At 41.0% G+C, this 20836-nt stretch overlaps 1 protein-coding gene across 13 annotated transcripts in view; it reads right to left on the bottom strand.

Moving 5' to 3' along the window:
• The window catches only part of LOC104927200 (PC-esterase domain-containing protein 1A), a 42653-nt gene that overhangs the window by 3983 nt on the left and 17834 nt on the right, over window positions 1–20836 (bottom strand). For 10 of the 13 annotated variants that reach the window (XM_027287739.1, XM_027287745.1, XM_027287746.1 and 7 more), the window contains 3 exons: window positions 20341–20427; window positions 9974–10103; window positions 3230–3370 (listed from right to left, as the gene is read on the bottom strand). In XM_027287739.1, the coding sequence (XP_027143540.1) occupies window positions 3230–3370; window positions 9974–10103; window positions 20341–20427 (358 nt within the window). Of the gene's footprint in view, window positions 1–3229; window positions 3371–3654; window positions 4021–9378; window positions 9508–9973; window positions 10104–20340; window positions 20428–20836 lie in introns of those variants that run through there. The other 3 variants (XM_027287748.1, XM_027287749.1, XM_027287750.1) reach the window with 3 other exon arrangements.

Here is a 20836-nt window from a genome sequence, read left to right as displayed (position 1 = left end):
GCCTGGTGTGTAGGATTCAGTGGCATCTAGCAGCCAATTGAATACCCCTCACGTGTCTAGAGCTGGCTGGTTTGTCCATTTTGGGCTACTGTAGAAACATGGCAGTCCAACATGGCGGACTCCGTGGAAGAGGACCCACAGAGTCTGTAGCTATAAAGGGCTCAGTCTAAGGTTTCTGTCATACTCTGCTAAATACTTAACCTTTAATGTGAGTTCTACTGATAATTGCAGTTCATAGGTACATATTTAAGCAATGTTACATGAGAGGGTGTGCTTTAACATCATTATTGGCACGACAGTGGCCACTGGCCAATAATGATGTTAAAGTACACCCTCAACCTTAAAACACACCCTCTCGTGAAATATTGCTTAAATAAAACAATACTCTGTTAGACACGACAGTATTGATTGAGTTTTATCAGTCCATATTTATGTCAAAAGTTATTTTATTATGTTGAGCTCACAGGTTGAGCCAACATTTGGTGGATGTTTCCGTTGTGTCTTTAAAGATGACTGTTATGGCTGCTAACATTGGAGGTGTGCAGTGTTGTGTGATATGAAATGTGCAGAGGAGGGCATGGATACAGCAGGGACACTGAGGGTGTAGGGTAGTTTATTCTGTGGGACTGAACTAATGCACGGAGCCAGAGAGTGGGACAGTAGTGATCTGTTACAGTGAGACATTATCTTTACCACTCAAATCCCATGAGGTGGAGGAGTGGGAGTGGTTGGGCACTGTACTAACTCAGTTTAGATGTTACAGATTCTAGGCTACAAACATCCACTGCTAGTAAAGGAATGTTTCATGTATTTGCATTGAATTTTCTTTGGCTTCAGTAACTATACACTGAAAGTAACAGTGGTGTGATGTGTTGTATGAGCTTAAACATGATGAGTAAGAGGAACAAGGTGAGCTGTGATGTGGTTTAAAGCACATTATTTAAGTGATGATTCAGACATCGCACGTGTCTGTCCTATGTCAGGACGCTTCTGTGAAGCCTGTCCATCAGCAGACAGCTACTTCCTGTTGCAGTTGATCAGATTTTCCTGTCAAGACGTTGGTGACTTTCATTAATTTAAACTGACTCTCTGAGCTGACAATCTGGGCAGCACGGCTAACAAACTGAGCTAACATTAGCTAACAGCAGCTACAGTTGGCTTATATGTTGGCTCATAAATATCAAGAAACTGTGGTGCAGGCACAAGTTTGGAAGAAATGAATCTACCTACAAGGTCATTTAGACAGTGTCTTCATCAGAGCTTTACCAACAGAGAACACCAACAAGAGTTTTTCACAGTGAAATATTCTGATTAATATGACAGCTTAACAAAGAAAGAAATCTAAAGAATGTGTATCAAGATTTCCACCAATATCAATAGTTGGAAGTTTGAAAAAAGTCAAGGATCCAAAGTTTAACAGATGTAGGGGCCAGGTGATATAATAAGATGTTACTTTGGTTTACTTCTATCTGCATACATGGAGAAATACTGATTTAGTTTAGTGTTTGAGGTGAGACAAGTTTTATTTAGTGATGCGTAAAACTCTAAAGACTGTAGCTGGAATTTGTTTAAGGTGGTTACTCAGCTCTAGCTGAAATGACATGCTGACCTACAGCATGGTCTGAATAACATTTTAATATAAGTCACGTCAGAGATCCTTCAAACATTCAGAAATAAACAAATACATTTCTATCATACAACTAGTGAGTGTGTGGCTGTTTTCATTTTGTTGTGTCGGGCTGCTTGTTCCACACAGAGTGAAGTAAGTCTGATTTAATGGCTTTTCATTTCAGGCCTGGAGGCAATAAACACTCCAACATCTGACAGGCTGTGTGGATGTTTCTGATATCCTCTATATGAGATTGAAATGACATGCTTTGCTACAGAATGTCATTCAGCGTGTATTAGAAATGTGTTAACTCTTTCACCACCAGGTTGGCCTTTAGATTCACAAAACACAGTTTAGAACACACGATCATATCTTACTTTACTCAGTGATTCACTGGAACACTTCAAACCAGAACCTCCTATCCACGATGGGTGGATGACCTCACATGACGATCAACAAATATGATTTATCAATACATTCTAAAGCCCAGAACATTTATGTTGGCTGTCTGTCAGAGTGTTGTTCTTCATACTACCACCTGATGGTGTGTAAAGAGTTGTCCTACAGTGTATACTCTGGCTTTTTATAGACTTATTTTGTATATTACATCTCAAGCTCATTTCATCTTCCATCTTCGTCCAGTTTGTCGGATTTAGTGGCATCTAGTGGTGAGGTTGCAGATCACCTCCAACTGAATACCCCTCGCCTAAGCACTACCTTTCCAAGCATGTGGGAGAACCTATGGTGGTGGTGAAACTGTGAAAGGCTGTATTTAGAGCCAGTAGCCGTCTTTCCATCCAAATGTAGGGCTTTTTTTTCGGCTTTTCAAGCTTTATATGACAAAGACTAAAGAGTGACAGGAAGGCAGAACTGAGAGATGGGGATGACACGCAGCAAAGGGCAAAGGTTACAATTGAACCCTGGTCTGCAGCAAGACTGCGCCTTCGTACATCGGGTGCATGCTCCACCAACAGAGCCGACCAGCACCCCATGTATCATGAATTTAACCAAATTTTGATTCACTGATTCTCTGAAGAAGATGGTGCAACAAGATGACGTCGTTAAAGGAGTGGAAATGTGACAGTTCTGGTTTTTAAAGCAGAGTTGTGACTGACAGAAAACTCAGTGACAGGTAGTTATTGTCAGTTTCTGTTTCTTGAATGAAGCAGCCATATGTTAACACCAACAAAACAGGGTTCATACAGACAATCCACAGAGGACATGTGGGTCAACAGAGTACCAACAACAAAGTTCAGCCCTTTAATCCAGCCAACAGCTTACTAACTACACACTGTACGTTGTTCTGTACACACACACACACACACACACACACACACACACACACACACACACACACACACACACACACACGTGAAAACAACAAACTGTGATTATTTGTCTTCTGCTGGAACTATCAGGTTTAATTAGTCTCCAGGAGAGAAGCAGTTTCATCACATTTTGCTCAGATCACACATCCACCTACACAGCGCGACTATTCATCAATAAATTAGTGTTCAAGCACATTAACAGATGTCTTCACTGACAGTAGCTTTTACTGATTCTGCAGTATTATCAGACAGTAACTGAGCCAACATCCAACATACACACAAGTTTGGTTACCTTCTTCTGCTCACTCCTTTCTTCTGCCCTTCCCAGGATTCATTGTGTTCCCCCCAACTCATCACGGAGGACGAGGGGCTGTGTCGGCTGGCCCAGACCGTCCAGGTGTTGGTCGACCTGGCTGACGGCTCCCAGCGGGCCCTGAAACAGGAAACATCAGGGACTAGTGGCTCGACACAATGCTAGCTGCACCTGTGGAGATTTTACAGTATCGGTAACAGTATCAGAGCAAAGAGATCCATCTCAGGGCCAGTGTTTGTTTTTAACATGCTTCATATTTCATCTCCAAACGTCAAATTCATGGTTACAATAAAAAGACTTGTAAATGACTTCAAGGCCTCGCTGTGTCTCTTCTGTCTCATCAAGATTGAAGTATAGAAGCTAAAGGAATAGTTCAACATGCACTTTATTTCTGGGAATGTTTTCTTGTTATTGTTTTTATTGCTCAAAGGGGACAGGAGTAGTCATTGGAATGACATGTCAGAGTATAACTGCCCCCAGTGGGACCAGGAAAGGTCATCCTCCCACCCCCATCCATGTTGTGAACAGTACCATCGCCTCCCAACCAACAATAGTTCTTCATTACACAGATTTACAGCAATACAGCAAAGTGCACTGACATTCATTGAATGCCATATATGTTCAGATTGAAGCCAGCGTCTGCTCCAGCATGTATTCACGCTATAGACTGTTCCAGGTGTCGCATGTTCAGGGAAGAGATTCAGATTGTATATGGGTCAGTGGATGAAGATTCCATCTCAGAGCTGGCATTTGTTTCCCTGCTGTAAGACCTGCAGATAAAATATGAGATCCAGTGATGAGGTATCAACATCCCTGTGTGTATTCCCAGGCTGCTGGGAGAACAGGGAATACACACATGTAAATTTGACAGGGTGAAGAAACAACCTTCCAGAACTGGCACTCCCAGTGCAAGAGCAAATATATGACAGATAGAAGGTTCATAAGGTGAAGTCTGTGTATAAATTAAAAAGTTTGTGATCAGGATTTTTAGATGTGCAGTCAATCCAGCACACCACTTTCTGAGATTTGAGATGATTTGTTGGTTTTGTCTTTTCATGCACGATGGTATCAAACCTGGCAACCTCGCCACTGCTACACATCAGGAAGCTGCACACAATCACACGTCAAAAAGTAGAACCAGCATGTACTCCCTGTCTTCATTGCAGATTATCATTATGCTTATATACACATAACAGAGGCTCAAGGACACATTGACCTCTACTAGCACACGTACCAAATTCTCCTACTGAACTGAAAGCAAGTGAGCTGCATTGTGGGCAATGTAGGCACAAGGTTTGACAAGGAGGGAGAAAAACAGATGATAGATTTTTAAAACTGCCCTTTGTAAGTTGGTTGAGTACTTAGAAATAAGGAGTGCTCACTTATTAAGTGAAATTCCAAAATTGTATGAATGACAAACATAGTATATAGCAGAGAAAAGCTGGATATGAATGAGGGATAACTCAGTGGAACATTACAAACATGAAAACGTGGTACAAATGTCAATGATACGGCTGCTTGTAACAGCAGCTATTAGCAGCAGCAGCAGACAAAAAGACAAATGAGACACATGAACATTTTGGACGTGGTGTGGATCGTGACATGGAGGTTTATTTTTAAAAAAAACCTGTGAGCGAGTCAACCTGTGCCAATGTGTCGCAAAATCTCCTGAATATACAACTAAACACCTGCTTTAAAGCACCACTTCCCCTCACTGCTGCAGCACTGAATGGAAGCTGTGTGTGTGAGTGTGTGTGTGGTTTTTGGGCTCTTATCACAGCACTGACAGTGAAGGTTTAATTAACGCTGCAGAATGTTCCAATCCAAGGTTTTCACCTGTGACTCAGTCATCCAGTAGGAGTAAACAGATCTGTTGCAAGAATGTTGCAAAGTGTTACACACTGTTAGTGGTGGTGAAACACTCTGCTCAGCCTGAGCTTAAAGACGTCTCACTTATTTGTCTTTTCTTTTTTTCCATGTGCATCGTGTGAACCTGGTGAGTGATGATGGAGCTGACAACCATTTAACCATTTAAACAACCAATCCAAACACCTTTCTCTAGAAATGCCATTATCTGGGTAGCTTTGGTTTGATTTTACTGTAAAAATATGATTATAAATATCAATATCAAAGTTATCAGGCAAAAGGTTCAAAATAATGTATTCAAGTCTAGTAACACTGATCAATAATCAGTACTGTATAACAATAACGGCAATAATAAAAACAGCAAGTAAGCGTATGGCACGCATGTAAGGTGTGTGTCTGTGTGTGTCTGTGTGTGTGTGTGTGTGTGTCTGTGTGTGTGTTGTTAGTCAGTAGGTAGAGAAAGAGGAAGCCAAACAAAGCCAAAGATTTAACCACTGCAGCAATAAAAGCTCAAACAGTCAGAAAGCCGGCAGGCAGAGTGAAGCTCTGTCCTTTAACTGAGACTTTAAACTTTACTTTGAGAGGCCCGAACAACACAAGCAGCAGAACATATCTCACTGTGACACATAACACAATCACAGAGAAACAACAGCTCGCAGTGATTGAGGTAACAGCCACGGGACACTGCAGCCCGTTAATTCCCAACAAGTGTACACTGGTGTAACTATAAAACACTGATCTTGCTCTGTTCACACTGACTTTACTTGAACTCTTTGGGTAGTGATTTTAAGCAGTTTTGGTTTTTGAGATTTCTGAAACAGCTTTTCTGCTTTAACTGCAACACTGGACTCTGATCCACACACTAACTCTAAACACGCAGTCAAGGACTCTCATATCCAGTGAAAGGTGTTTAGACTGTGTGGATTATAGTTGGGCCAGTATGTTTGAAACATTTAAGAAATTGTATGAAGGAAGCTCAGGTAACTTTTAGTGAAGGCTGAGTGGGATTCTTCAGTGTTAATGTCACTGACTACTACGTGTTAGAAATAAGATTTAGAAATATGTTTGGCCAGGCATTTAATCAGCCAATAACAGCCCACGGAAGGCATCAATCTATATACCTACCAATCTATCAATCAATAAATATATACAGTGCTTAACAAAAGTGTTAGAAGACCTGTCAGAGACCATCCAGCTTCATGAAGTGCTTTAATGTCGACTCTATAATTTTCAGTGAGCTCTTGACTTTTCACCATTGAACAGGAATGAAGAATTTTAAACTCAATTCAACTTTTTACACGAAAATCTGAGCCTGAACATTTAACCACTAAAACTAATTCTTCTGTTTAGGAACACTAAAGTTTTTTTGTAAATTCATGGACAACAATAATAATTATATTTTAGCATTAAAGATATCATTTTGGTTAAAGAGCTTCTACGTACTGCTGTATTAACCAATACAGAAACATAAAAATACATTTTGATAGATTACCAATGCTGTTCATTTAGTGCAGCTGTGGCATAAACTTTACATCGGGCGGTGGTCTAATACATTTGTTTAGCACTGTGTATATAAAATAAATTCGAAAAATCTTAAATGTTATCAGACAGAAGATTCATTGGATGCATCCACATCCTCGACTAACTATGAGACATCATTACTACTGGAAAGAGAGGTATGATTATTAAAGCATTTTTAATGATGTCTACATGTTTAGTTTTAAGTTTTGAATGGATTGTGATTCTGGAAACAAGGAGAGCAATTTTTGAGGCAAACTGGTGAATGTTTCTGCTAATCCTTTAAAAAGTAACTTGTCAGTGCCACGAGCTCCATGAAATCCCACTGACCTCCACTGTATTGGGGTAGAGGCAGAAATCTGAGAAACGTGGACAAATAAAACAGAAACTGACTGCATGGAGAGATACCACGAGAAGTGAGAACATATATTTGTTTCGTCACTCCAAAGGTGACCAGCAGCATCAGTTTGTAGGCCAGATGTTGAGACATCTGGCAGAATAATCTTTTATTAGCAACAGGTTTATCAAGCTGCAGAATATGGTCATATGCTGTGTGACAGTTAAGATCTTGTTTAGTGAAATGAAGCACAAATATAAAAGGCCGTACTTGAACACTGCTAAGTGCTTAGCTATCCAGAATACAGCCTGACAAAAGAGCCCTGCTGTCCCTGTTTACGTCTACGCATCACCACATCCAGGCTCCATCACACCCCCACCATATCAAGACAGAAGAGGAGAGCTGCCTTCACTTTATTAATCAGCGCCGGCTTTAATCACGAGTCAGTTAGCAGCGTGGTCTAATTGACTATCATCTTAATTGCTCTATCGCGCTCGGCCTTGGAGAACCGTCTGCTGCCAGCTTATCGTCTCACTGCTCGATAAGACGCGCGCTTAATGAATGCTCACACTTGCATGTGGAAATGGCGCTCGTCCGATTCTCCTCACGTCCAAGTGGATGCCCCTGTGAGGCCTACCGCTAACCGAGGCAGGGACTGAAGAGGCAGCCTGACATTTATGGGATGTAATTGAAGATGGGTATGAACCCCCACGCTCCGACATAGATGGATATCAGCCAGCAGCAGATCTGTGGTCCTGCTTCATCAGCTTGTGGTGAGACGTGGCTGGGGGGAGGTGAAGAAGGTGACTGTTAAATGGAGAAGCTGCTGATAAAACAGCAGCTCATACTCGAGGATCTCAGTCTGTTTCCACGCTGTGATCCACTTTGGTCTGTGAGTCAGTGCTGTGACTCACTGTTGGCAGGACGACGGGCTCTTGTCGCATATGTGATGTGTCTGCAACTGGAAGGTGTGATAATCAACTGCATTACAATATTACTAACATTTTTGATTAGGAACTTAAGTGTCATAATATCTAATGCAAAGATTAGGTGTTTAAACACATCAAAAGTGGAGCAAAAGTTTAAAATTTCAGATGCTTTATCTGCTATATTTAAAAAATTTAAAAATAAATGTCAACTCTCCTATTTGGAAAAATAGAAAATTAATGTATGTGGTGTTATAGTTCATTTAATTTTGTTTAGAATAATTTGTTCTGAATAAAATAAATTTTTAATAAAACACCAACAGTCTCGCCAGCAAAGCACCCTCACATCCCACCTTCTCCTTGCTTAACGGTGGGAACCACACATGTAGACACAAAGACACAGCAGGAACAAAGGTTTGACTCAGAAGTACAGATTTCCACTGCTCTAACGCTATTAGGGGCTGCTGTGGCTCAGGAGATAGAGGTAATCAGAAAATCTGTGATTCGATCCCTGGCTCCTCTCCTCTGCATGTCCAAGTGTCCTTGGGAAAGATACTAAACCCCACATTAGCTGCTGTCTGATGAGCAGTTGGCACCTTGCATGGTATCAGTTTATGAATGGCTGAATGTGATGTGCAGTGTCAGAAGACTAGAAAGCTACAGTACAGTCTATTTTCCATTTATCTATCTGTGTGTTTGTTGGTTTGAGCAGCTCTCTTCTCCTAGTTCCCTTTCTTTGCAGCAATTCTTCCATGAAAGAGTGACTGACCTTAACATCTTAAAGTAACAATGGACTGTCATTTCTCTTTACTACAGTGGTTAAATAGGGCTATGTACTGTATGCCAACACTACCTCTGGACATCACAACTGTAAGCTGTCATGAAAGCAAAAGGAGGTTCTAAAATATAGACCTGCACACTCTACACAGTTTGACACCATCAGCTACTCCAACATACGTGAGGTACTACTGGAAACCCTGCCTATTCTGGAGCCAATACACAGTAAGTTTGGCTTACTCTCTACTTCAATGACTGTATCAGCCCCTCATCTGTCAGTGCATGCATCTTTTTTAGGTTATGAAGGCTCCATTTTCCAATTTAGACAAAGATGCACAACAATTACAATTACCTGCAGCTGAAGAATCGAGAATTGATAATCAGTACTTCCAGTTCTCACAGCACAGCTTATGACTCCAGCCACAACCATACCTGAGTAATAATAATGAAACTGTTAAGATGGTGGAGTGCTTCAAATACCTCAAACTCACTGGACAATAAAGTGAACTTACAATTTCATTTTGAACACTTGGAGGCTCCATAATCAAGTGTTAACTGTACCGTACAACTGAAACACACTTGGATAAAACACATTGTTTTCAGTTGCATGTTCCTCATTCAAACTACTGAGGCGGCCATTTGTCAACCATTTTGTACTCTTGAGTTTGGTTCATAAAAATAGGTCAAATTAGAAACACACACACATTGCCTGATTTGACTGGTGACTTGACGTCTTCCATCAGGTCCACATTTCGGGGTCAAATGCCAACGACCTGGCCTGTGTTGATCGCAGTGCGAACACAGTGTACCTGTGGTTGGCCGACTGCCTGAGGCTAGAGATCAAGGCGTTAGATGAAGAGAGCAGTGGATTAGATTTGGTCGACATGAACACCTCTGTACAGATGACAGGATTCAAAGTTGTGGGTAGATGAAGTGAAAGAATGAACAGGGTCAGTGTGTGTCTTAACTAAGGAAGCACGGAACATCTTTTATTGTCACCATTCTTTTGTCAAAAAACATCCTGTAGAAATTCTATCTAAATCTAAATTAGATCAGGGAATGTGTATTCTTAATGTGTCACCATGCTTCCAACCAGCCTAATTATTAATCTAATCAACATCCAGGAACAGCCTGAGACTTTAAATTCACTTAACCTCCTCTTTCCTTATCTACTTTATTTCCTGACAAGTTCTCTCGACAGTGACTCAGCGCCTGTGAATCATTTTTGGATATCACTCAGTTAACGCTGAAGCCAGAGTCTGCGTCTCTGCTGTAATGGGTTACTGTGTCTGCAGTCACCTTCCATAAGCAGAGTGTCTGGGTGTCATCCAGGGATGTTGGGGGGGGTATGGGTGACTCCTGAAGTGTCGCGTCCTCCTCATCCAGCTATCATCAGCTTGGAAATGAGGATGGAAACTGAAGCCTCCACCTGGACAGAAAAGACAACGGCCGTTATTATATATTATATATTTAAGGACAGTTCAACTGAAGTAGTTTTAAAGCTGCATTCATTGATTTTTATAGATGCTCTAATTAAGCAGGTAGTTGCTTTTTTTGTCTGTGCTGGACAGTGGATCCATTGGAACTTTTTCACTGGAAAACAAAGTTTGATGAAAGCAATTGCATCTGCATTGCTAATTCACAGTCATATTATCCATTGTTAGGGTTAAAATATTGATATTTTTTTAAAATTAAAACTGCAAAGCCGATAAGGCGTGTTCATACGGACACAGACAGCTTCAGACTTCCACATATGTGCTTCTATACATACAACAAACAAGAAAACAAGATGGTGTCCTGATGACAGTAAGAAGAGCTTCTTGAAGAGTTTTCTTTGCAGATAAGAGTAGATGACAGCAACCTACACATTAAAATGGCAGTTAACCCTAACTCTAACCTGGTGTAAAGATAAACAAGCTTGCATGTTACCTTTTCATTTATGGGGATTCAGCCACTGAAATACCAGGGCTCTGTTTCCCATGTGCAAATGTTCCACCAGAACAAGCCCCCACCTCCTCACACACACTGCACCCAAGACAATTCTTGGCCAAATTCATTCACTATATGGCCAAACGCAAACAGTATCAAACTTTTGTTGATGGGTCATCATGATGAAACCACGGCCATTTCTTTCTATTTAAAGAAATACAAACTGTCAAATTAGCGGCACTCTTTGAGAGAAACAACATTTCTGTTCTCATCAAATGCGTACATGTGTGAGGTCTAACGTGTGCATTTCCTTCCTCATAACACATTCACTGATGTTTATGGTAGAATTTTGAAACCTATTGTTTACCCAGATTTGCTTACAAGCACTCTGTTACTGCAGCCAAGTATATGTAGACATGATGTGAACATTATAAGGGCACCCGCTCTTAAAAACACTGCAGTGCACCAAGCTGTCAAACACTCTATATGGAGCCTGGAGCTGACACTGATCTGAATTTATAACAAACAGCATATCAATGCATACGGACATTTCATTCTAGAGAAACAGGCACAAAGTTGAGAGTAATGTTGGCACGAGAGGAACTTTCCAAAGTTTGATTGAATTAAGTACATTCAGAGTTTTTTTCTTTTCATCATTCTGCAAAGAAAAGAAAATGTTCACTTTCTGTTTCTGCATGTTTAATGCTGCGCACATTTGTATGTCAGGACCAATCAACTTTATTAGCTGCCACAAAAAGAAACACAAAGTAAGAATACAAAGCAGTCGGATGCCAGCACGCCTCTGCTGCTCGGTCTCCTAATAAAGTTGATTCATAGTGTAAACTAACTTAAAGTAAACAACTATTTAAACAATTATAATAATGCCATGCTGCTGGGCTGTGTACGCTGCTGGTTTCAGTAATAGATTGTGTCCCTGCTGATGCTGTTCCTGAAAGTGTCAATAATGACAGGCAACCAGATTTCTGCTGCCGCCTGCATATTTGACTGCTGCACAGAGTGTTTTACATACTGCCACACTGTCCATCTTCATTACTGAACCCAAAAGTTCGTTTGTGTTTGGGCAGAGGCACCCATGAGGTGAATGTTAACTAGCACATAGGATCTTATAGGGAGAAACTAATGGAGAAAATGACACAAGACATCTAAATAACAAAACAGGACGTGACTGTCCTCAGAGTCCTTTCAAATACAGAGAAGTTTGCAGCAAAGCAGTGGCCACTTTGTCCTGAGGTTAACACAATACACACTGCTTGAATCCCACAGCAACCAGAGATACCAAACCTACTGTAGCTGTTCAAAAGTCCATAATAATAATGTAAATGACAATAATCATGTTCAGTGGACACGTTTAGTGTTCTTAATGTGTAAACTACACAGAGAGAGACTTCTCCACTCAGACTTAAACATCTTGAACCCAACTGACACAATGTGCATCAGAACTTGCATCCATTCATCTGAGTCAAAACACAGTGTAGTGATCGAAGTATCTGGAAAGTAATGCTCTCATAGTGTTTAACACTGTAACACTAGTTAATGGAGACCAAAACAGAGCTAAAAGAGAGTAAATGTTGGACTTAAAACCATCAGGTGGACACAAACACGACTTCAAATTAATGATAATGTTGCCTAGTAACAGCTGGACATGTGGTTGACATTGTCAACAATGCTGTGTTCCCAACTTGTTTCTGCTGCAGCCACAGGTGACAGTGATTGCAGTTTTAAAGGAGCAGTGTTTAGGATTTAGTAGCATCCAGCTGTGTAGTTACTGATTGCAACCCTGTTGCCTGTACTGCTTGTTTCTAGTGTGAAGGAGTAACTATGGTGGCCTCACACAAAACAATAAATAAAAGGTCCCAGCTCTAGCCAGTGTTTAGTTTGTCCATTGTGAGCTACTGTAGAAATATGGCGGTACAATATGGTGGACTCTGACATATTGGACCTTTAACTTTCAGTGCCCTGGTAACTCACACTGCAGGCCAAAGCTACAAGGAGCAAGGCTGCAGTAAAACAGTCCTTTATCCTTTCCTAAACATTTTTCCTTGACCTTGATGGAGCTTTTAGACTCCGTCATCACATCATTTCTCTCTCTTTTATGTCAATTCATGGTTCCTATAATGTCTGGTTCTGAATGGCCAAATGTGTTTTTGTTGCTGCTGCAAGGAATTGTGGGACAGCCTTATCTTCTTTCCTTTCGTAAAGGACGGTCCAGTGTATCCTCTGCTAAAGGAGATAAGCAAGGAAGCACTGAAGGTCTTATCATGGCAGCTACGTTAATACTTCCAGGTCATTTCAGGAACCTTCCTAAACAAAAAAAAGATTATCTGACCACAGTGCAGGTTTGGCTCAGACTCCTCACCAACAGACTGAGAGAGAAAAACAACTTTACTTTCCATAGAACTCTCTTCTATTGGAAATATAGTCATAGTTATAAAAGATGGCCTCCGGGCTACTTAACATATTAAATGTCAACTGTATATTAAAACCGACAAAATATATTCACACTCACAGAACTTCTTTGGGTCATTGTCATCACTTTTTTATTGCTTTTTATATTCTAGTGCTGTGCTTAGATTTTGTAACTTTCACCCACTGAAAATGAGTTACTGCAGCGATGAATGAATTTCCCAGCAGGAATCAATCAGTTAAGGCTCAGCTGTTTGTTACAAAAGCTGCCTCTTTCATGTCCCCAAGCTCATAGTTGAATCGGCCAACTTTGCAGAGTTTGCAAATCCAGCTTTGTGACACCAGTTTTCCAGTCACTGAAGCCAGACACCTACAAGACATTCAGGAGATGGCCAGCTTTGACCTGCAAAGTGAGGGTCGTGGGACCGATGAGAGGGGGGTGTGAGCTAATCTACTGCTTATATACTATTATTAGAATGTTAACTTCATAGACCACACGGGCTGAGGGTTTGGGTTATTTAAATGTTTAAAATGTTAAAACATTTCAGTATAACTTGTAGAGGTCTTAGGTCTTTGGACACTAAAACCCTTTTTCAGGCCCAGACTCAATCTTTGGTGGCCGATCATTTCTCTTGTCCAGGATTAAAAATGTGGACTAAGAAGAGGCAAAAACACCTCCAGGCACTTTCTCTCATGGCAATTGAGAGCAAACTGACCAAGACACTGGACTCATGATATCATGGATGATTTCACACAAAGCAGAGCCTGGGCTGGGCGACGGTGGATGTGGTGGTAATGGGCTGGCCTAGATGAAAATTGCCAGGGCTAAATTTTGTTCCCAGTCTGGCCCTGCCTCTATACATTCATTTACACAGAGTTACTGCGTATTGAAAACTACTTCAAATTACACTAACTCTCTAGCTTTGTCTCCTGGAATAAGCTCCATGGAAGTTAAGTCAGCCAAATGTTTCTTCTGTAATCGTCCTGCAATAGTGGACTTCTCACTTCTGTTGTCAAAACTAATTACACTAATGGCTGCCACAAGAGGAAAACCTTTGTTTACACAGAGACAAAACACTGGCTAAATGTTTTCAGACTCAGTTTCTAAACCACAAAGTAAAGACGATGAAATTTAAAGTCTATTTTCTCAGTAAGTGTCTGGCTATGAGCAGTGGAGCACAAACACAATTTTCTGTCAGTGTCAGAACTGTCTTTTCTTATGGGCTCTTCTCACTCGTTTCAAATGGGTAGGGCTCGGTTGGAAAAAAAGCTAAGGCTGAGCTCATGTGACTCTGTTCACCAATCAGGATTTAGCAGCACTTGAATCAGAATGTCTTGTCAGTCGGGGGGTTTGCTTGTTTTTCTTTGACTGTCACTCAAATCTGATCAAACCACAACTACAGTCCTGATGAAGAAGTGTAAACTCTTCAGAAATAATTATCAAGTTTGAATGTTTTTCCACTCAAACTTGAACTTTGATTCTTATTTAGTCATGAATATTTGATTTCTTGATTTTTGAAACAAAAATATGATCCAGCAACAAAAAATAAAATACATGTGGTAGTAGAATTTGAAAAGTGTGTTTTAAAAATGTACCAAACAGCTGGATGAGTCTCTCTCTGAGTACAGCAGGGTTAAAGTTAGCTGAATGACAGCAGCTGTGAAAGTAGACCATGACTTGCTGATTACTCTCTCTGGCTGATTAAAGGTGGGCAAGGGGCTTTTAGAACTCTCAAAAGGTTCTTTATTAACTATTGTGATCTGTCTAACAGGTGAATGCTCTCCTCTGAATGAGGGCTGATTACTGTACTGATGCAATCAATGGACCCCGCCAAGTGGGCAGACATGTCTGATGGCCAAGTGCAGCTATGAATAACAGAAACTGCCTGAGGGGAAACAGCAGAGCACCAGCGGAGCTTGTGGGAATTTTATAGGTAGTGGTAATGATTTCTACCAGCGGCTTGTTGACAGAAATGCCTTGTGTTTCGATAATATTGAATTTCTATTTCACAAATGTTTAGAGATAATGAAAATGTGTACTTGTATTTAAGCTTCATTGAGCAATAATGTAAAAATTCTGCCCACATGAAATCAAAGTGTTGTGGTGAAAGCCATCTGGGGACTTTCAATATATAAAACAAATCAGCTGTTTTATTGGCACCAATGCAACAAAGGAGATCCTCCCATATATAGCTGGAGACTCCACACACACACGCGCGCGCACACACACACAAACACACACACAACTAAACTATAAGAGAGAAACTATGAAACTAAACCAATAAAAACGGTCTCAAACTGCCCTCTCAGCCCGAGCCTTTAAACTCCACCCGGCATATCTTTACTGTGTGCAGGGCTGAGAAAAGTTGCAAAAGATGGGATACAAATTACCCCCCTCTAGGAGAAATGGGGTACTCACCTATTTCCTGCTGTGATGAAATGCAATGGTACCAATCAGCTCATGAGCGATGAATAAACAGAAGCATTATATCACTTTGGATTACTGCCATATGCAGCTACTTAGTCAGTAATTGAGTAATTATATATTTGAAGAGAACATGATTTCAGATACTTGAACAATTCTCTCTGATTAAAGTCTGTGTAAAATCAGAATAAATATGTTCTGAGTTTGTCAGACCAAAGAAGAAAGTGTTATTAACCACCCAGCCAAACTTGAATGTGCTGAAGCCACGCCCACTCGTGGCAGCAGTCAAGCAGCCATTTTGAAGTGACTGAAACGTGTCAGATGAGTTCAGAAAATGACATGACGAACTTTGAAACACTCTGAGTGAGATGAATTCATCTCTATCTCTCTGCTAGGGGTGCAGGTGTATGCTCAGGGTGGCCTCACCGTGTCATCGAGCCAGCCTTTAAGGACTGCCCACAAAATCCTGGACTGAAAACTGGAGAAAAACTGTTTGAACCTCTGACTCCACATTTCACTAATATATTGTTCAAAGTCTTTTCACATGTGTTCAGCAACTAGTTTCCAACATATTTAATGTGTTTTGAAAAGAAATCTCAGAATTTCCTTTACACAGACTTTAAATATTGGGTCTTCTTTTCATAGATCAGGTAAGTAACATGGACTAGACTTTTATGTGACTGTAAAATGGATGACATCTTTATTGGAGGGTTATGTTCTGACCTCGTTACTCCTCACATGAAAACAATAAGCTCAGTGCAGCCATGACTCTTCCCCATGGGTGACTGTAGAATCATCCCACTGGGGTGGAGGAGGGGCTTTCTCAAATGCTGTATGAATATCTGCTGTGGAAAGAGCCATAGCAAGAAGTGTCAGGATAGCCCTCAGGGGAGCAATGTGGCCGCAGGCATGACAGCAAAAACAGCAAACAGCAAGGACGGCACCATAATCAAAAGGTGTTGGATATCGATCTGACTGCCTCAATTAGCTACTAGGATCAGTTCTCCTTCGATTGCTGATGGCAACATTGTCTCTACAAAGTCAGATGGGGTCAAGAATTAAGAGCAGTCAGACGATCTGACAGGTTGTAAATAAGCCAACAATTTTTCCAGATCAGCTCCCAAAACGCAGCTAAAACGTCCTAATCATAGCTCACTGCACAGAACTAGGTACGTTTGATTAGACAGAGCACTGAGCTCGCTGAGCCTTATAAACTGTTTTTAATCATTAGGTTGTGTTTACACTGAAAACAGGCCTGTGCATTGGTGAGTTTAGCTGAAGCAGCACACCCCTGGGACAAAAAGCCCAGTTTGAGTGACAGATCCATTAGTCTGAAGGTTTATCAGACACCTGAACACTGCACAGTGGTTTAGGACATTATGAGACAGGATTTCACTAAATGCCAGGACAACTGTAAAGTAGAAACAGCTGTTCATTTAACACAGTAATTAACAGTACTGTTCCAGTACCTGAACCAAAGTGTGCTTGATTGACCAGTGCAGTACCTAATTGAGCTGGGGCCAACTACTTTGCAATGATGGACAAAGTTCCTGTGTTTCTCCTGACTGGTTCTGGGGCAAATGGAGTATTTCCTGTAATGGATTACAAGGACTGGAACCAAAGATGTATCTTAAACTGTGACACTGGAAGCCTGCTCACACCAGCAGTTAAAACCAATGAATTTATACCAATGGTATCAGTGTGATCAGTGGATTTGCTTAAGGAGCAAGCTAAACCCGAGTGAGTTTTTCATCAGCTATGAGCTCATTCCCCCTAAAGTGACACTTTTTAACCACAATGATCAGTTCTGAGAACTTAAAGGCAGACGCAAATAAACAACTTAGTAGAGAGAAAATAGAAAGGCGTTCAGCAGCCTACTGTAACAGACTAACGTATGTTCCCAGCAGTTAACATTAACTTAATATAATGTATGTGTAATTACACATACATTATATTAAGACAAAAAATGTGCCTTTCATTACATCTTTAAGAAAAGTCCATTGGAGCTTAAGCAAAGCCTAGACTCACTAACATTTGGTCTTTTTCCCACTGGCTTCATTTGGTACAAACATCCCAGACCGCCTGTGTTCACTCCAGCTTCAGCCTGGACTCTACAGAGCTCACTGGAAACTAAGGTGGAAGTATGCAAAGCATGCCACCGTGGTTTTTTGGGCACTTCAGAGGCAGCCAGCCGACTGTCACGCTCAAACCAGGTGTAATGAGGTGAGTCGCTACTTGCCCACATTTCGCTTGGGTTTATCTGCCTATTCACATTCCTATTTCATTCTTCTAGATCCCTTTTGTCCCAGAAGGAGGGTGTATTTTAAAGCAGTGATTCTTCATCACGATATGGACAGATTGCTGCTAATGCCATGAGTGGACTTGAACAAAATAAATAAGTTGTGCCTTTTATCAGGCTTTTTAAGAGCAACATTCACAGAGTCTGCAGTGATTACCTGAAGCTGCTTAAATCCAAGCTGCTCCATTTTCAAATCACCTAATCGGTAGGTTGCCAGTAATTAGTCATCCTGTGTTTAGTGTGTCCCACTGTGGTCTACATGTAGATTTGGAAGCTTCCTACCATCACAAAAACACACACACAGAAGCAAACAGCTCTGATACCTGCAGCAAAACAAGAAGTAATGAGGAGTTTGTGGATGCCGTTGCTGAAGCAGCACAAAATGACAAAGTAACTTTTTTTTATGTCCATCCTTCATTTCCTTCCACTTATCCTGGGTCAGGTCGCAGTGGCAACAGATTTAGCAGGGCATTCCAGACATCCTGTTCCTCATCAACGCCTTCTCCTGAGGGATCCCTAGAGTTCACCAGGCCAAATGAACTATAAATTCACTCATGTCCGAAAAAACCTCCAGAGGAAGGCGCCCATCCGGATCGGATGCATGAACCACCTCAGCTGGCTGCTTCTGACACGAAGGAGGAGCTGCAACTCTGAGCTCCCCCCAGATGACCGAGCTCCTCGCTCCATTTCTGAGGCTGAGCTCAGCCCCTATGAAGAAATTTAATTTTCTCTGTAGTGTCTCTGGATTTCATCTGTAATGAGGTTACTTAGAAATGTGCCAGCAATGAAGTATCTCAGCCTTCCCTACAGGTCTGTGAATATTCACTGTGGACTTGTAGTCCCTAATGCCATGAGTGGACTTTTTGGTCTTTGTACAGATTTGTGTTGACTGTAAGTTTCTTGCAGTGACACTGTGTGGTCAAGCATAGTTTGAAGGTTAAAAATGATGTATGATTGACAGGCTGAGACATTCTCATGACTGTTTTTGTTTGTTTGTGCAGCTCATATAATATTTGTTTGTTTTGATTTGCTTCTCTTCTTCCAGTTTCTAAAAAGAATTTAATAAACCAATCAATCGGCTTGTTTGACGGTGGCTCCCACTATGACCCACAGTTACCCACTGCAGAAGTTTGGAGAGATGTACATCTTCACAGGAGCATAAATCTTCACAAATCTTTCAGAAAGCTCACAATCAACAGCTGGAGCAGATCGATCTTCTTTTTAAACCCAACAAAGTCTGCCGCTTGCTTGAAAGTTGCAGTATGTCTTGGGTAACAATCACTTCTTTATGGAATCACTATTGGCTGTCTGACAGTCTTGTGTCCTTGAGTGCACTTCAGCCAACTTTTCCCACCTGCATTAGCGGAAAATCGCTCCCTTTCCCAAACCTAAGCTTTATTTATTCAGGGAGTTTCAGCTGAAAGCCAAGCTCTGTTGTACAGGAACTCCCTGATCACACTCAAAGTTACACACATTCACACCTGGCAGCAGCCCAGTACAACCACAGCTTGATTTGATGGCCACTGAGCACCTCCACTGGAACATCTGGGGGGTTATGTGTCACCTCAGTGGTGGTAATGAGAAAGTGGCAGCCGCTGCTCTGTTTCTTTCACCACCTGCATGTATCTTGCTGATCCGGGGATCACAGCTTCTCTAACCTGAGCTGCAGCACCTAACGTCCTGAGACTTCATAGCACTGAGACTTTATACAAACTGTGTGTAACTCTCTAAATCACATGATTTGAAATCACAGATATCTCAAAGAATTGCCATACACGCAGTGATGAAGACATTCTAGACCTAGACATCATTTATCAGAAAATCGTCTCTGTTTATTAATTTTTATTGAAAATAACCTACTTTGAAAACAAAATACATGATTCAAATTATTCTCTTTATGTACCAGAGGGATTAAAAGTTAGCGACTAACTGTTAAATTTCACTGGACATGGCTGTGACATGTTGGTTTGCTACTAGAGCTGATTGCTGCTGTTCTAGACAGTGTTTGTGATCCCACGTGGCTGTTCTATTTTTGATGGTTTCTGATCTACCAACCAGTTTTACATTTGTAATTCACACACATTCATGCACCCATGGCAGAGGCTGCCGTGTAAGGTTCCAACTGCTCATCAGAAGTGGTACAGTGTTTTCTATCCCAAATACTCACAAATGAAGCTCACCCATTCATACACACAGGAAACAATTTGGGGTTCAGTATCTTGCTCAAGGACACTTCAACTGGACTGGGGGAGCCAGGAATCAGCTCACTGAACAGTAAAGTAAAACTGAGAATTTACTAATGTTAGAATTTGGAGAGAATAAAGAAAAATAACAGTAAATATGACAAGGCAGCCACAAAGGTTAAAAAGTTAAGTGTTACCCAAAGTCTGTTTATTTCTGTCACAATTAATAAAACTCAGCTTTCTAACTTTTAGTATACATAACAGCACAGATCTGAACACATCAGCATATCTGCTAAAGCTGCTATATATTTTAGCTGCAAATATGTGGAAGCAGGCAGAGCCCAACGCTTGGAGAGAATGAGAAATATGTGGGTAGACATGCAGTGATGACAGGGTGAAACTTTACCTTCATAGTGGTGACCAGCAGTGTGTGCAGGTTGATTGGCGAGCTGTGTTGGGAGCAGCAGGGGTCTGATGTTCACCACTCTGTCTTCTAGACACATACAAGACAAGAGCAGACTCTTTAGGTTGAACTTGTAATACTGTGCAATAACAATGTGTATTTATTACTCATCACCCTGTGTACGGCATTTAAAAACAAATCTGTCCTTTCCTACATTAGCAATGTGTAATGCACTTCTACATAATAAATGATCAAATGCTATTTCATTAATTAACATCATAATTACTGTTAAGAGTTCACACAATATATTATACAACAGTTGTGTAATGGTTTTCAAACCTTTCCAAACATCTACATTTTCCTTTTCCAGTAGAAGAGTATCTGACTTACTCACGGTTTAACACTGAGTCTATTAGTCTTTTTCCAAAACAGTGTAATCAGTCTTTTGGCATGCAGACAATCAGACCCATCATTATTCCTTCCTGCTCAATAGTTCATT

The sequence above is a fragment of the Larimichthys crocea genome, chromosome XIV, assembly GCF_000972845.2.
Source record: "Larimichthys crocea isolate SSNF chromosome XIV, L_crocea_2.0, whole genome shotgun sequence".
Taxonomy (NCBI): domain Eukaryota; kingdom Metazoa; phylum Chordata; class Actinopteri; family Sciaenidae; genus Larimichthys; species Larimichthys crocea.
Note: the sequence above shows the minus strand (reverse complement) of the source record. Positions and strands in the feature narration are given on the sequence as shown.